Here is an 18,054-nt window from a genome sequence, read left to right on the forward strand (position 1 = left end):
AAGAGTTTCCAAATTTAGATAGTGCATATTTTAGTTGGACGGACTAAAAGGAAAAGAGTGCATATTCTTGTGAGACAGAGAGAGCATTGTGACAAGACTGACTTATATATTACAACATATTTTTATATATGTTTTCGGGCTATTGCATATCACTATAAAATACGACGCCCATAATTTTCATCGTTAAAAAATACTACAACTATTAAGTCTCAGATGATATTGCTACCCCCGCAGTCCGGGATTAAATGTTCCACTTCGAGTCAACACAAGTTTTAACTTTTAAGTTATAAAGGAGGATGAGTGAAAATTGTTAGTGTAACAGTGTAAATCTTATTTTGGGTATGAATATTAAGAATAAATATTTAGTAAATTAAATAAAGTGAGAATAAAATACATAATTAATGAGAAAATATACTAATAAAGAAGAGAATAAACTATAAAGTAAAGAAACAAATAAAAGAGATTAAGTTCATTGGATAATGTTGAATATGAAAATAACCCAAATAATAAGATAGATCCAAAAAGAAATATTACTCAACACTAATTGAATGTGGTATAATGTGTGGATGTGTATAATGTGTATTAGTGGCGGATCCAGAAATTTTCATTTGGGGGTGCGATAAATAAATATATAATACGTATTTTACATAAATTAGTTGTGAAAGGTTTGATTCATTTTTGAAAAATATTTTGTTATACAATTTTCATATAATTAACAAAAAAACAATAAAATAGAGTAGCAGAAAAGGAGAAAAAAAAAATGAAAAGTAAAAGAAAAATGTAAAAATGCATGTAGAAAGCAGTGACGGATCCAGAAATTTTTATTTGGGGATGCGATAAATAAATATATAATACGTATTTTACATAAATTAGTTTTGAAAGGTTTGATTCATTTTTGGAAAATATTTTGTTATACAATTTTCATATAATTAACAAAAATAAAATAAAATAGAGTAGCAGAAAAAGAGAGAAAAAAAAACTGAAAGTAAAAGAAAAACGTAAAAGTGCATGTAGAAAGTAAAAAAGTTCAAACACAAATCTGCTGCCGCTGAGTTCGAACCTAGGTCTCCGAATTAACAATGGTTACACTGTACCACTCCACCAACAAAGCTTTAGGTTATTTGGCTCAATATATAGTAAAACACAAAAAATATGAAGGTACAATTGTACCCCCTTGTTATACATTAGATCCGCCACTGATATGTATCATAGGCACTAAGCAGAACGATTATCGGTTTGTTTTCTATACTATGATGTCATTTTAATTGATATCCCGGAAGTAAGTCATTATAATTAACTTATACTCCATATTAATTAATAACGCCAAATCGAATTGCTTCGGCAGCAAAAATGAGACGCATTTGTAAGAGAGTAAATTATAAAGAACATAATAATGCAATCACATTTATTTATGACTTCTTCGTAAATGCGAAAGTACCACACATATCTTCCCGCATTTTTTTCTAGACAAATTAAAAGAGGAGGCACGGTAAATGAGTGGCGAAGCCCCTAATTCCATCTAAATGAAACAAATTATTAACGATTTTTGTATGCACCTTTTCCATTTAAATCAACACATATAAAATATGTTTATGAACACAAAGTGATGATTTTATTTAATGTTAATGAAAGAAGTGGGATTGTATCGGAAAATTGTGGTTGATTGTCGTGACATGTTACTTATGCATTATATTAAGCACATGATTGATGGGTCATAGCTTTATTCTAGTGCTATTCTATTCGACTTTGTTTACGTCTTTTGACAACGCTATGCTAATCCCTTTTTATCAAAATCGAAAAAGCATGATTATCTTTTATGCTAACACATTTATATTGGTCAAGATTGATGTAAGGTCATTTTTAAATATATATCAAATTTTATTTTTGGTGTAGAAAACTTCTTCATATTATAAACTTAAACCCATGTTTTTTATATTTTTTACTAAACAACACTAATTATGAGTCTATTGCAAAAATTTTGGTGAGATATATACTAAAAAATGGTGACAATTATAATTTTGGTGTAGATGATTGGGGTAAAATTATTTTTTGATGTGACGTATATTGAAAAATGGGTTTGAGTTTGGTGCAAATGATCACTTTACAATCTATTTATCGATATGTTTTCAGGCTAATAATGCATATCACTATAAAATGCGCAGTCTAGTAATTTTCATAGTTAAAAAAAATACTATTTCTTCCATCTCATTATAAGAGTCCACTTTTTCCGATTCGATCCGTTCCACATAAAAGTTCATTTTTCACTTTTATTATAAATGTAATGTAGGCAGCACATTTCACTAACTGCCACTTACATTTCATTGTAAACCAATAGATTTAAAAATAAAATTAATATTCCACTAATTTTTTCAACCTACTTACTTTTAATTTTTTAAAATACATGTCAAGTCATTGTTGACTCTTTTCACGAGAAGGAGAGAGTACTTAAGTCACGGAGTGAAATAGTATTCTATTCCATTCGTTCGATATTAAATGTCCCACTTTGAACCAACAAGAGTTTTATAAATGAAAATGAGAAAAAGAATTCAGGGTAATGTGAATATTATTTGGACATGAAAATTGAGGAAAAATATTTGGTGCATACAATGAAGTGAGAATAAAATACGTAAGTATTGAGAGAATAAAATAAAAAGGAAAACATGAGAAAGAAAGTAAGATACAAAGTAAGAGAAATTTAGTTTGTTGGATATTGTCAAAAAATGACTTAAATAATAGGATAACCCAATAAAAATACAACTTGGTACTAATCGGATGGATAAAAGATTTATAATAAAACACAAGTGAAACATTTATGAAGTGAAGAGTTTATATACTGAATTATTAAAAATGAAATGAGATATTTGGTGATCGATGAGTGTCTAAAAATAAATATACTAAGAGATTTAGTAATGAACAAAGTTAGTGCCTCTCTCCATCAATGATTGATTTTCCTATTATAGTTGTTCCATCACAAGTGATTGCAATCCCATTGCAAACAATTGATTTCCATCATTCTAAAAAAAATAACACTTAGCTCTTTTTTATTTTATTTTTTCTTTTACTTAAACTTTTTATTTATATCTTATATTTTATTCTTTTCACTTCCCTCGATAAATAACATTGGCTTATACTCCCAAAGAAATCAATCATATGACGCGACTGAAGGCGTATTAAAATAGCCAAATAGGTGAATTAATTTTTTTATGTTAACGATTGAAGTAAAGAGTTCAGATATATACATTCAACACTAATTCAAAAATTTCGCATACATAAATTGAAGGAAACAACTACCCAACTAACACTACATAATAGTACTCCATAGTGGAGAATATATTACTAGTAGAAACCAGTCTTATATGTCTCATATTATTGTTATGGATAAATTTTATCAGATCATCGAGATGATATATTCAATTCGTAGCATATAGCATTCATTTTTTATTCCTACATTTATAGTCATTCAAATTTAACAAAGAGCACTTTTATTAAAAACCGAAAGATAGCTATATTACTCCCTTCGTCCCCATTAATCGACATCAATTTTCTTTTTCTTTCACTCCAATTAATTAACACTCTTATTTTTTACTACTTTTGCTAATAGACTACACATTTCACTAATTTTTTTCATCCACTTTTCACTATATTTATTAAAACTAGTACCAAGTCAATCAAACAACAATTGTGGAGAGAGAAGCAACAAAATCAAGCTCATAGAGCCCCCACACAAGCGCGGCGGAGGAGATCGCCACCGGCAGCGGCCCGAACAACCACAACATAAGCGGCAGCGCCATACAAAACACCCTATTCCCGACCACCGCCATCGCAAACCCCCTCTCCACCACCGCCTCCGTGTATCCTCCTCCCCCGGGAGCAAACTCCCCGATCGCATTGATCAGGAAGTTGGCGTCCACCAAGAACCCGACCGCCAGCGAGCTGCAGAGGAAGCTCGCCAGCAGGAATATGGACGACGACGCGTACTTGAGCACCATGATCCTCGGCGACTGCGACCCGAAAAGGTCGGACGCCGCCAGGATGTCCGCAGCGTTGAAGGCGTTGTTGGTGAGGGCGGCGAGGCAGAGCGTGATGATCACGGTCACCGTGGCGGTGAGGATGGCGAACATCAGGCTGTTTCGGAGGCTTTGGACGGCGAGCATGCCCTTCTTGTCGTCGCCTTGGTTGAGCTGCCGCAGCCATGAGCGGCGCTTGAGCATGTTCATGCCGATTGTGGTTTGGGAGGGTTTGGTTTTGAGCTTTTGCCATAGATAGGCATGGTAGCCTATTGTGAGGAAGAGGCTCATTGGGACTACTATGCTCTCTACATACACCACGTTGTTGTTGTTGCTATTGCTTTTGCTTCCCATCTTCATCTACCTAGCTTCTTTCTCATGGACTTGTCCCATTTTTGTATTGGATTTTAGTTGGATTTGGGAGTAGGATTTCCACTTAAGTGTTAGTGGATTTCTTTGTCACTTGCCACATATTAAAGAAAGCAAGCATACACCTCCTTGATTATAATAACATAGGGATCATTTGGTAATTCAAATATTTGGAAATGATAATATATACTCCATCTGTCCCACTAGAGTATTTAGTTTTCGATACAAGATTTTATATAGTGTTGTTTTGTTAGTTAATTAGATAGAGAATGAAGTAGAATTGATATGGTTTCTATTTTATGAAATGTAGCACTTTTAGTAAGACAACCCAAAAATGAAAGCATGTCACTTTTAATGTAAAATATATTAGAGTTGATTTCCTTATTCGAATATTATTGCATCTTATATTATATTCATGAATAATTATCATGCGACAATATTAGAGTTTTATGATTTAGGGCGATAAGTGTTATTATTAAATTTTTGACGCTGGCATCCGTTTTGGACATAGTTCATGTACTCCATCTCGGTGTGTGGTACTCATTCTTCTCTTTGTGGCCGCATGTTGTCAATTTTGGAACAAATTGCTACAGTTCCTTTGCCAAAGTATCTATGGCGATAGTGTCGGCTGAAGCTATTCTCCTCGAGTTATGTCTTTCCTTTGACCAACTTCTACTATTGTTAAGCAACTCTATCACTTCCATGGCTAATTTTTCTTATCCTTTCGAAAATGAATCGTTCGCCCCTGAATCCAAAAGACTAGCAATTTTTTCATTATAACCATTCTAAAGGATTCCTATTTGATGCTCTATTTCAAAACCATGGTTGAGGCACTTTCGAAAAACATGTTGACTATGCCATCCCATGAGGGTCACGGTATCCACATGTAAACTTTCATACCGCTCTTTAACATAATCAATAAGGAGAATGGAAAGAGTCTTATTCTCATGACTTTATCATCCACCTCATTTAGCTTGACCGTGCTCACGATTTTCATGAATTGGGTCAACTAGCGATTAGCATCCTCAGTGTCTATTCCCATAAAGGCAATTTGCTCTACTCGATTGATCAGTGGCATACTTAAGTCGAAATTATTGGCATCTACTTTCAGACCTGTAGACACAACTATCATATTACCATGGGTATTTAAATTTCTTACGAAAGGGTTTGCTTCTATGTGTGCATCTTTCTCGACAACTTGATAGTGCAGATGCTTTATTTCTTCCATTTGCTTTTGGAGTTGTGATAAACACGGAATTTGCATATGTTTAAGGCCTAGAATTGGCTCGTTTTGAGTGTGGTACATAAGAATTATGTTGTTAAATTGTTTATCCTATACATTTTGATATTTTAACGTGTTTGTTTAAAAATGATAGAAAAAAATATCTAGAAAAAGATACAAAAAGCTCGGATTTGGGTTCAAACCCACTAGAGCTAGCCAACAGTCTGCTGACTCAATGTCAGGGGTGTCACTGACCAGGTTAGCGGTCGACCATCGACGTCTCCGCTGCCCGCTTCGGGAATCACATGGATGGGGACTCTCGCCCAACGGTCCGCCGACTAACACCCAACGATAACCAAGATTAGCACTGAGATTCTAGACAACGCCCAACGGCCCACTAACTTCAACTTAGCTGCTAAGATTGGTGCAACGCCCAATCTGCCCTAATTCGAGCTAGAACTTACTTTTGAGGCCGAAATTGTTACCTAATTAGAGAAGGAGCCTCCAAGTCTATTAATACCCCTCAACATTCATCATTAAAAGGGAACTAGCTGCTCCACAGCCTTAATCTAGTCCATAGTTCTAAAATGCCTCCATCTACTACCCATAATTCATCTCTTTAGTTTTGGTTTAGCAATAATTATGTAGCTTTATGATGGAAGGAGTTATCTTTTCCTAAATCTGCAATTATTTAATTTAAAAACATAGTGTTTCCTAAATAATTATAAAAGGGTAAATATGTAATAGATAAATTAATTAATTATCATAAATTTATTGTAAATAAAATACTCCACCCGTCCATAAAAATATGGACTTTTTTTTATTTTGCACCGTCCCATAAAAATAGTTCATTCTATTTTTTGTAACTTTTTTTCTCTCTAGTAAGATGAGCCTTGTTCTCCGTTAACAATTATAATTAGTATCTCTTTTTATCTTTCTTTCTTATTTTATTAATTGTGCATTAAAATCTGTGTTGTCTTAAATATGCATATCTTTATGGGACTGGTGGAGTACCTAAAATATCCATATGTATCATTCATGTTAATTTATCTCATTTGCACAACTTCCCTAAAAATGAAGAGACTAGACAAGGGAAGCATAAATGCACAACCTCCCTAAAAATGTATTGCTGTAAAGAAAGGAATGTGGGCAGCATAATTAAAATGGGCCGATTTGTATAGTTGCAAAACCCCCAATAAATTGATATCCTCTTGAACTCAAAGCCCACAACGTTTTAATACCTTTTTCATACCTATGTACTGCCGTATTAGGTTTCATTGTTGTAACTACATTTAATTCGATGGGCTAATCACGAATCTTGGACAAACAACATATAAATCTGAAATATGAAGTTGTATGATTTCATCTTCACATTGTCATTACTGCGATTCCATATGTATGTTGACCCTATAATTTTCTATTTCAAGTTTTCAACATTGTAGTACTCTCTTCCTAACAATATTAGGTAGCAAAATTTGTTATACACGTTTGATACTGTGGTGGGTGATTATATTATAGAGTAATGCTAAATAATCAAAATGTGGATAACTACAAACATAAAATATTAATAAAAACTTTTACATTCGTTGGTTACATTAGTATCAATTTTCTTGGAATATATTACCCTTCAACATTTACATTTGTTGCTGATTTACATTATTATCAATTTTCTTTGGACTAAATTATCCTTCAACATTAAAGCATCATCATGGAAAGTGGAAAGAGATAGATGAAGAGGTAAACTAATATAATTATTATATTTATTTATTTTATTAAAAAATTATTCTTCGTCTCATTTTGAAGAGGTATCTTTACCTCCCCATCAATGGAGAGGTAAAATCTTATAACTACCATATTTAATTTCTTTTCATGAAAAAATCATTTTACAAGAGTAGGTATTTGAGAAGATATTACACTTTATGTTTTTTAATACATTTTGTATGATTATTTTATTTAAAAGAATTAATTTACCTTTCTATGTATACCTTTTTCCTTTGGAATATGTTACTCCCTCCATTCTATAATAGATGGCATAGTTGGAGAATGACACGAGATTTAGGAGATGTTGTTTTGTGTGTTAGGTGGAGAGAGAAAATAATATATTTATGAGAGAGAGTTTTCTCCAAAAAAGGAAATGTGACATCTTTTGTGGGATAAACCAAAAAGGAAAATATGACATCTGTTATAAGACGAATGGAGTACTTTTTAGAGAGGTATATGATATACCTTTTCTATATACCTTCCCTCCTTAGAGATGCTCCTATAACAAGTACTAGTAAATGGTTTATGGGGGGAGGTAAATATACCTCTTTTAAATAAAAAAAGATATAATATTTCATAGTATATCTTTTTCAATACTCCCTCCGTCCCATGTTACTTGAGTCACTTCTTTTACGCACTCGTTTTGTAAAAATAATAATAAATAGTTAAAGTGGAGATAAAGTAAAGTAAGAAAGAGAATAATATAGTTGACTCTTAACTATATTATTCTCTTTCTTACTTTACTTTATCTCCACTTTAACTATTTATTATTATTTTTACAAAACGAGTGCGAAAAAGAAGTGACTCAAGTAACATGGAACGGAGGGAATATAATTTTTCATAAAAAAACTAAATAAATATGGAAGCTATAAGACTTGACCTCTTTATTTATCTTTCAGATGCCCTAATAGGTTTTTGATGAATTTATAGAAGCTTAATTTGGCAATGGAGAGGTAAATATATGACTCAACTTATTTTTAACACAAGTATACCCGCAAGTGTACGGGGCTAATGTAGCAAATAGTAAGCAAAGAGTATCGTATCCACAGAGACAATCAGTGTCAACCTAATTACCACGAACCAACCTCAACTACAATCTAGATGAATCAGAAAGTTTGAGTTTTCTAAATCTACTTAAAAGCAAGATAAAAACAATTAAAAACAACTAGAGAACTAAAAGCAAATAAGAAAACGGATGTAGATCAAAGATGAGAAGGGTAGAATCCTACGGGATCGATAACAACTATCCTATGCTCAACTAATTTTCAAACTATGCCAACAAAGGGTCTCAAGGATTATTAAGCTATCACTAAGGTAAAACTATATATTTTCTCAAAGCGTATAATTTGTAGATTGCTACCTAGAACCGAAGTGTCCTTCCTAGAACTAAGGCAACAACTCCTAATAGCTCCTAAGATACTTAGCTTCATTCAAAGGCTCAAATCTCTCGATTATATTGGCAAAGACGTCAATTTCTTCTCTTTCAAATTAAACTACTCACTTCTCAGTTCTTGTAGTAAAATCCACATGCATTTATAAGGTGATCAGTCAAATAAATGTATAAGCACAGAAGAAATCAAAATAACCACATGAGCCAAGGCATAGAAAAAGGAAACCAATTAAACATAAGAATCATTGTATCTCCCCCATAGAACTCTACGAAGGATTTAGCTACTCATGTTCAACACAAAAGTCAAAGAAATATTCAAAGAAATATTCAAAAACATTGTTTAAACAAGAATAAAACTAAAAGTAGAAACTCCTAGAATTGGATTGAGCGGATTGGAGGTCTCGTCTTCAATCTTGCGATGAATACTCGTCCTCTGCTCGTTCTTCTCTTCTTCCTAGGTGAAAAAGTGGTATTTTTGGGGTGGGAGACGAGTAAGTTGCGTTTGGAGGCGTTTCCTAGGCATATATATACCTAGGGTTGACTTTGGGCCCGAAATAAGCTGTCCGACGACGGCTGGCGGGTCGCCAGGTTGGGTGTGCGTCGAAGCTGGCGGGTCGCCAGCTGCTTACGGCGTTTTTCCGTGTTTTGCTGGCGGCTCGCCAGGTTCGTTTGCATGCGAACCTGGCGGGTCGTCAGCTATGTCACTGCTCTGCGCAGTCTTGGTAAAACGGCCATAACTTCTTCTACCGAACTCCGATTGAGACGTTTAAGATATCCACGCGAAGGTTTTTTGAAGGCGAAGAGAATGGTATGCATTACATGCGAATCGGACTTCAAAATCTCCAGAAAAGCTGTCTCGAACATTGAGCAGCTGCACATCCACATATTTTGTACATTTTTCTACACATTCTTCACAAAATGGTCAAAATACCAACATAATAGAGAAGTAGCTATAACCATGTCTCAAGTTCACAATATATGATCAAAACCAAGTAAAACTACCCTCTAAAACCATGTAAAATCCAAGTGAATCAATATACCTCTTTAAAATAGAAAAAGATATAGTAATACCTTCTCAGGGGAGTGTTATATTGCTAACTCATAACTTAATTGCTAACTACAACTAAATAATAGTCATTAGATATTCAAATTAAGGGCTTAGATCATCAATCTTAAATGTCAATACGATCAACGAAAAACGTCAATATGGCCATAGGATTAATTCCAAAAAATATCAATAGGGGTATTAATGTCAATTAACTACATGTTTAGTTATAACTAATTTTTAAAAGAAATCCTAAAACTTTAAATTCATATAACATATATCAAATTAAAGATAATTTCATAAGGATTCCAACGATATCCTACATGCATATGTTCCGACGTCAAAATTTGAAAAAAAAAATTGAATTTTTTTTATTTTTTCGTACAACAGATATGTCAACATACTATATAAAAGAGAAATGTTATGCTGGGCGATTGAATTTGAGTGACAGGTGAGCGCTTCCATTCCACGTCTGAAGATTTCTTTTTTATCTATGAATTTCTCTCTCATCAACCTCTTTCCCTCCGTGAACACCGCTCACCATCACTTCTTTTTTACAAAAGCTCCTGATCTCGTTCTTTTCTTCATTTTCTCTCCATTATTTTCACATATATAACTTGGCAATTGCAACATCGTTTTTTTCAATGTGATTTATGAATTCCTAGCACCTGTATTCATTTCCTTCAATAATGTATCTATTCTTTCCCCAGCTTCTTGATATTTGCTACCCCAATTTAATAATTTCATTGAAAATTTTAATCATCTCAACTAATTTCAATATAACTTTATTTTAGATCGCAGTTATTCGACCACCCGTTTTTCACTCTCCAATAATGTTTTAGTTTTCTTCATCATTGTGGATGCTCTGCAAATTTTATGGTTTTCTACTTTAATCCTTTAGTACCCTTCTTCCATCTCCCCCACATTCTAATCCTTTTTTGTTTTGATGATAGACTTCTACCTCTTTCTTTTCTCTTAAAAAAACCGTTAACATCATAGTTTCTATGTTCATAGATTCAAAATTTGAAGATTCAGATATTTGGGGATAAGTTTAGTGGTCGGCGGTAGAATTCCAAATTTGGGAGAGTTGGAATTGTGGAGGAAACATCGTTGTCCTTTTAGAAAAATGATGCATTGTGGTTTAAGAATTGATAAGAAAGGTTGGAATTCCGCAAGAATGAAGAGCAATTTTTGCAGCTCATTTAAGGGAAGTTAAATTTAACGAAACTTTGTCTATTTGCCATTTTTTCACCTTTTGAGATAAAATTTCAATTGAAATAGTAGCCTGAATTTCTCCTAAATTGGTGAGCTTTGTTAGACACCTATGTAGTCAAAACAATGGAAGGATAAAATTATGCAGAGTTCAATTTTATAAAAGAATGGTGGAGAGAGATCATTTGATGAATTTTTTTCTCAATTGGAAAAAATAGAAGGAAGTGGAGCGATGTTGACGAAGGAGAGAGATGAGATAATTTAATATTGATAATAAACGCAAAAGAAGTAAACAGTTGTATGACGTGGAATGACGCTCATCTAGCGCTCAAATTAGTCGCCTAGCATAACATTTCTCCTATATAAAATATGTCAATATAAGCAATGGATTAACATTCTTAAAGCATTGTGTTGACATTCTCAAAGCATTGTGTTGATATTTTCGAAACACTATATTGACATTTTCATCAAAATCCCTAATTTGGAGTTTTTTTTTATCTTTTTTTATTTTATTAATAAAAACGAAAATTACACGTGGCAAATTGTGGACCACACATTTTCTAAAATCCTATAGCCTTTAAATTAGTTGTAGTTAGCAATTAAATGATGAGTTAGCAATTGATCACTCCCCTACCTTCTAATATACCTTTCCTAGTATATTTTTCATGCAAAAAAGTTAAATATGATAGTTATAAGAAATCTTCATTTATCTTTTAGATGCTCTAAAAGGTTTTTGATGAATTTTATAGAAGCTCAACTTAGCGATGCGGAGGCAAAGATACCTTTTTTAAATAGAAAATGATATAAAAATAGCTTTTCATATATTTTTTTCAGTATAATTTTTCATGAAAAACAAAAACATGATAGGCATATATATATAAGACCGTACCTCTCCATTTATATTTAATATAATCTAATAGGTTTTTGATGAATTTGGACAGTAAACCAACTCAACTGCTATAGTAGGACAATCCATTGGATATACACCAAATTCAGACTTTTAATTTGATTTCAGAGATGAAATTACGGTAAAAGCCCTGGTCGAGACAAAAATTTTAATGTGCCCTTTCACTCACGATTTGTTTTTAACTTGTTTCTCGTTTGTCAACTGATGCAATCCAAGCATCTGTCCCCTCTTTTTATTTGTTATTATTAAATACTTGAAATAGAAGTTTTCCACAAACTGCCACGCTTACTCATGCTAATAAAATTTAAATCAAAATCATAACTACAAAACTCCCACATCCTTTCTATACCTTAGTACTAGCTAAAATATGAAATATTTTATCATCATAATAAATTATTAATTGAGATTATATATTAAAGGGAGGTGAAAATCTAATTAAGAATTACTGTATGTTAATTAAAGTACTCAAGGTTGAAATTAAAAAAAATAAAGTAAAACAGAAAAAGCAATTAGCAATGCAACCAACTTAAATTCTCCAATTTTTTATTTTTATTTTTTGTCATTTTGTATTTCTCAAAACTAAAAAATGATCCCTTATTGGTGTAACTTATAATAAAACATTATAATGTGAATTGAAGGTTACAAGTTGAATTCGACCTGTTTTATGTTGTGGCTTATTCGATATCAACAAACACTAACACATACATTTGGTTGGATTTACTCATATCTTAGTTTCTTAATGTAATGCCAATTAATTTTAAACTAGTTTCCACTATTAGTCTAGGGTTATGTGTTCGGATAAAATCAATTATTTAATCTTTCAAATTAATGATCTTGTCGTCTCAAACATACATTGCCATAAACTTTTTGCTTATTTAAACAATAAGCGACGAATAATCTGTTGCATTTTCCCACTTAGTCAACAATATGGAATTAGATCAGATCTAGAGGTGGCTCAAAATTGAAATTCTCGAAACTGGAAAATATGCAGCGTTGAATTAATGAATTTATAGTTATTTAAATGAAAAAAAATAGTTTAATTTCGCCAAAATGAAGGAGGTAGTGTTATAAAATTATCATAATCTTAAATTGAATGATTGTGGAAAAAGTGTGACCATTATTGAAATTCAAGTCTCTTTCGTAGACACTGGCAAAATGGCAACGCTTAAATCAATATGAAAATCAGTGGAAACATAATTGCATTGTGTTATTGGTGGATCTTCATTCTTAAGTGGATGTAAACTTGAAAATAACACTTCATTTTCATTCAATCTAGAATTGAGAGATAAGGTAAACAAAAGCAGTAAATACTCAACGTGAATATTTCCAAACCTCTGCATTTCGCAATCCACTGGAAATGCTTTTTGAAACACTCTCAACTCTTCAATAAAAATCCAATCTTTCACATTTTCTTGACTGAGAAATGCTGCTGCGGATGAAGTTTGTGGCTTTCCTCTTCTTGTCTCCGCTACTCTCGGTTCAATCTCTCGACCCGCCTCTCAACGACGACGTTTTGGGCCTCATAGCCTTCAAAGCCGGCCTCGTTGATCCACTCTCGCACCTCACTTCTTGGAACGAACAAGACAACGTCGCCTGCAAATGGTTCGGGGTGAAATGCGACCCGACTACCAACCGGGTCACGGAGCTCATTCTTGATGGACTCTCTCTGTCCGGCCACATTGGGAGAAGCTTGCTCCGGTTACAGTCCCTCACACTTTTACAGCTATCAAGAAACAATTTTTCAGGGCCAATTAGTCCCACTCTTGCTCAAATTCCATCTCTTGAGGTTCTTGATTTGAGTGACAACAGTTTCTCTGGCTCAATTCCTGAGGAGCTTTTCCAGCAATGTGGGCGGTTGAAGGCGATTTCACTAGCTAAGAACACTCTCACTGGCCCATTGCCGCAGTCCTTGAGCTCTTGCTCGAATCTGCAGAGGCTGAATTTTTCTTTGAATTGTCTTTCAGGTCAGTTGCTACCCGGGTTGTGGTCTCTCACTTCTCTTCGATTTCTTGCTCTGTCTGATAATTTGTTCGAGGGTGATGTTCCGGGAGGGATTGAGGCATTGTCTGATTTGAGAGTCATTAGTTTGAGAAACAATAATCTTGTTGGTTGGCTGCCTGAAAATCTTGGAAACTGTTTGATGCTCAAGAGTGTTGATTTTAGTGGTAACTATTTTAGTAGCAGTCTTCCTCTTTCAATGAGGAAACTTGAGTTGTGTAGTTATCTTGATGTGAGTATGAACTCATTGACATGAGAGTTTCTTGATTGGGTTGGAGAGATGAGAAGCTTGGAATTCTTATACATTTCTGGTAATAACTTTTCTGGTAGGGTGCCTAGTGCTTTAGGCAATCTGCAATCCTTGAAAGAACTTAATATGTCAAGAAATAGGTTTTTGGGAGGCTTACCTGAGTCATTTGGTGGTTGTGTGAACCTTAATGTTGTTGATTTCGGGCACAACTCGTTCTCTGGCAATCTGCCTTCGTGGCTTTTTATGTTCGCTTTGGAGAGTGCATCTCTCTCTGGTAATAGGTACAGTGGGAGCATCACCTTTCCCACTTCGTGGTTGCAGTCGTTTCAAAGCTTCGAGGCCTTAGATTTGTCGTCCAATGCATTAACTGGTGTGATTCCAGCTGCTATTGGGAATTTCAGTAAGCTGCAGGCCTTGAATTTATCCCACAACTCCTTAGTTGGTTCTATTCCAGCAAGTATAGGTGAGCTTAACACGACTTGTGTTCTTGATATCAGTCACAATCGGCTATCTGGGAGCATCCCAACTGAGGTTGGACGCGTTGTTTCACTGCAACAACTGAGATTGGAGAGCAATATGCTGAGTGGAGCCATTCCAACAGAAATTGGGAACTGCTCTTCTCTGACCTCATTGTGAGTTGTCTTTATCATGTTTGCAAGATCTGATTGCATTTTGACTCTGAAATTGGTTTGACCTAACATTGTTTTGATACGTTTATAGGGTGTTATCGCAGAATAATCCCACCGGTCCTGTTCCTGGTTCAGTCACAAACTTAACAAACCTCGAGGTCTTGGACTTGTCCTTCAACAATTTATCGGGTAGCCTGCCAAAAGAACTGACAAATCTTTTGCATCTTGTTTGGTTTAACGTCTCCTTCAATGATCTCGAGGGGGAACTTCCGGTTGGTGGCTTCTTCAACACCATCCCCTCGTCATCTGTGATTGGGAATCCATCCCTATGTGGCTCCATTGTCAAGCAATCATGCCCTGCTGTCCATCCCAAGCCTTTAGTCCTCAACCCCAACTCATCCGTATCGAATCATGGCCCTAATCCACCAAATCTTCGTCACAAGCGAATTGTGCTCAGCATATCTTCCCTTGTGGCTATTGGTGCAGTTGTCTTTATAGCCCTTGGTGTCGTCACAGTCTCTATCCTGAACATGCATGCGCGTACCTCAATGGCACAGTCTGCTGCTGCATTCACATTCTCCGGGAGTGATGATTTTAGCCCTTCCCACGACACTGAAGCCAACTATGGGAAGCTTGTCATGTTCTCCGGAGAAGCTGATTTTGCTACTGGGGCTCAATCGCTGCTCAATAAGAACTGTGAGCTCGGACGCGGAGGTTTTGGGGCTATCTACAGGACAGAGCTTCGAGGGGGACGCCCCGTTGCATTCAAGAAGCTTAACACCACGAGTTTGACAAAATGTCAAGCAGATTTTGAGAAGGAAGTTAAAACATTAGGCAAAATCAGACATCAGAATCTGGTGACACTTGAAGGATATTACTGGACGCCTTCGTTGCAACTGCTGATTAATGAGTACGTCTCTGCAGGAAGTTTGCACAAACATCTCCAAGATGGAGGGGACGACAGCTGCCTCACGTGGCAACAAAGATTCAACGTAATCCTCGGTACTGCTAAAGGGCTAGCTCATCTGCACCGGATGAATGTCATTCACTACAACATAAAGTCAAGCAATGTTCTGATCGACGTATCTGGTGATCCGAAGGTGGGAGATTTCACCCTTGCCCGGCTGCTCCCAGCATTTGACCGTTATATACTGAGCAGCAAGGTTCAGAGTGCACTTGGGTACACTGCCCCAGAGTTCGCATGCCAAACTGTGAAGATCACTGACAAATGTGATGTATATGGATTCGGGGTCTTGACTCTCGAGGTATTGACTGGGAAAAGAGCCGTGGAGTACATGGAAGATGACGTGGTGGTGCTGAGCGACATGGTGAGGGAAGCGTTAGATGAAGGCAGGATGGAGGAATGTATCGACAAGAAGCTTAAAGGCGGTTATCCAATGGTGGAGGCAGTTCCGATTGTAAAGCTTGGTTTGATATGTGCCTCTCAAGTTCCATCAAATCACCCGGACATGGACGAGGTCATAAGGATTTTGGAGCTCATCCAGACTTCTTCATCAGAAAAGGAAGAAATGGAATCATAATCTAAAAGAGAAATATTGAAGTTAAAAATTGTTGGTATTAGGTGAAGAGGAATCCAGTAGTATTTGTTTCAATATACAAAGAAAGTAGGTTGTCTCTCCTGAAATCTTTCATTAGTTTTGAAATCTCCTTTGTGAGTAAGATATGTACATTTGTTTTGTTCCTTACAGTTACTGGATTTGTGTTCACCAGCTCCAACTCTTGTGATTGATATTGATCACAAAAATGTTACATATTCGCTTAGGTTTCTTCCTCAAAAAAGAAGATGAATTTGTCAATTTCTCTTGTATTATTATAACTTGGATGCTAAGCAATACTTGAATGTTTAAAGAAATGTTCCAAGAATAACTTTTTGTGTTATAGGGCATTGCTTTATGGAGGCAGAATGATGGTGCCATAAAAAAACTTTTATTTGAATAGGCAAAAGTTGGATGGAACATAAGCATGATGATTATTAGTATGTCAAAGGTGTAATATAAGTATGTGATGTTAATGCTCATTTGCCATAATCATTTCATTGATTAAAGTGAAGCATGCCCCTTATATTTCCATATTCCACCCTACACCACACAAACAGCAAAACATAGCATTATAATTTTTCTTCAAATCAATTCTAGAATATGTAGAATTGCACGCTTGCACTGCAGTTTCCAAATACTAAAAAATATTGAATAATCCTCTCTACTTTGTACATTTATCACACTGCTAACAAATAAAAAAAAACAGCATAATCATCTTTTGTAGACTAGCATCATCAAATATAAGCCAGTAACTTCCAAATGTTGATTTTTAATCTTTTTGTTTTTATAAAAATTGTACTAATTGTTTGCAGTACAGCTTATTGTTCTGATAATCACTATACAAATGTTGATGTGATGTTATATGGCCCTTATCTCTAAAAGCCCAATTGCCAATGTTTAGTAACCAAGCCCAATATCCAGTGGCCCAGTTGTATGTGTGTTTGGCCCGGGTGGTGTTTGAGAGAAGCCTTTTAACATCCTAACCCTAGATCTTTCTCATTCATTCGGTTTTCTCCCTTCCCTCTGAATAGCTACGCTCTGCAATTCTAGGGTTTGTCCCTTGTGATTCTCTGTGCTCTGGCTTGAGATCTTCTTCCTCTCTCTCTTTCTCCTGAGTGGTTAATCTCTGGTGAGTGTGTGAGCGGTGTGAAGGAAACCTCTGGTTTCTGGTCTGTGATTCTTGACCGTGAGAGGTTCCTGGTGTGGCTAAGGGTGTGCGAGGAGAAACTTGGAGAGTGTGGTGTGCAGTCTTGTGTTGGTTCGATTCAAGGCCACTGGATCTAGGGTTCTGAGATACATCGTTGGTGGATTGTGGTCTGCCTGTTGCTTCTTCACTCTTGTGGCAAATCAAGCTGAGATTTGGGGATTTGTGGGCTCGGTGTTAATAGACCTGTGCGGTTGTACGTGGTGCAACTTGAGCCTACTGTGTTTCAAGATCCTCTTTCACTTTTCTCTTTTCTTTGCCTATTTTGTAGGCATAGATTGTTTCCTTGAAGTTACTAACCGTGTATTGATGTTTCAGGAAGATCTAATCAAATAGTTGCTTAGATCTTGTTCTTTCTTGTATTTGATCTGTTTAGTGAGGGTTGATCACCTCACAAATTGTGTAGACTTCGGTTGTTCAACCTTAGCCTTCGGCTGGTCGATCCCTAACAGTGGTATCAGAGCCACGTTAGGATCAGCCAAGGCTAGTGGTTAGCCTCCT

At 35.3% G+C, this 18,054-nt stretch overlaps 2 protein-coding genes across 2 annotated transcripts; one reads left to right on the top strand and one right to left on the bottom strand.

The window, feature by feature from the left end:
* Positions 1-3,668: 3,668 nt before the first annotated feature.
* Positions 3,669-4,361, bottom strand: LOC125194688. The gene has a single exon (XM_048092931.1). The coding sequence runs from the start codon at positions 4,359-4,361 to the stop codon at positions 3,669-3,671; it is 693 nt and encodes a 230-aa protein (XP_047948888.1).
* Positions 4,362-13,253: 8,892 nt separating this feature from the next.
* On the top strand, positions 13,254-16,529 carry LOC125193723 (probable LRR receptor-like serine/threonine-protein kinase IRK). Its single transcript, XM_048091588.1, is given in 2 exon segments — positions 13,254-14,793; positions 14,882-16,529. Coding segments are annotated over 2 exon segments (2,907 nt in total). The 5' UTR covers positions 13,254-13,336; the 3' UTR covers positions 16,332-16,529.
* The last annotated feature ends 1,525 nt before the right edge of the window (positions 16,530-18,054 follow it).

Source organism: Salvia hispanica, chromosome 6 (genome assembly GCF_023119035.1).
Source record: "Salvia hispanica cultivar TCC Black 2014 chromosome 6, UniMelb_Shisp_WGS_1.0, whole genome shotgun sequence".
NCBI lineage: Eukaryota > Viridiplantae > Streptophyta > Magnoliopsida > Lamiales > Lamiaceae > Salvia > Salvia hispanica.

Excerpts from the sequence above, each read along its gene's own strand:
- LOC125194688 (XM_048092931.1), bottom strand. The coding sequence starts at position 4,361 with ATGGGAAGCAAAAGCAATAGCAACAACAACAACGTGGTGTATGTAGAG.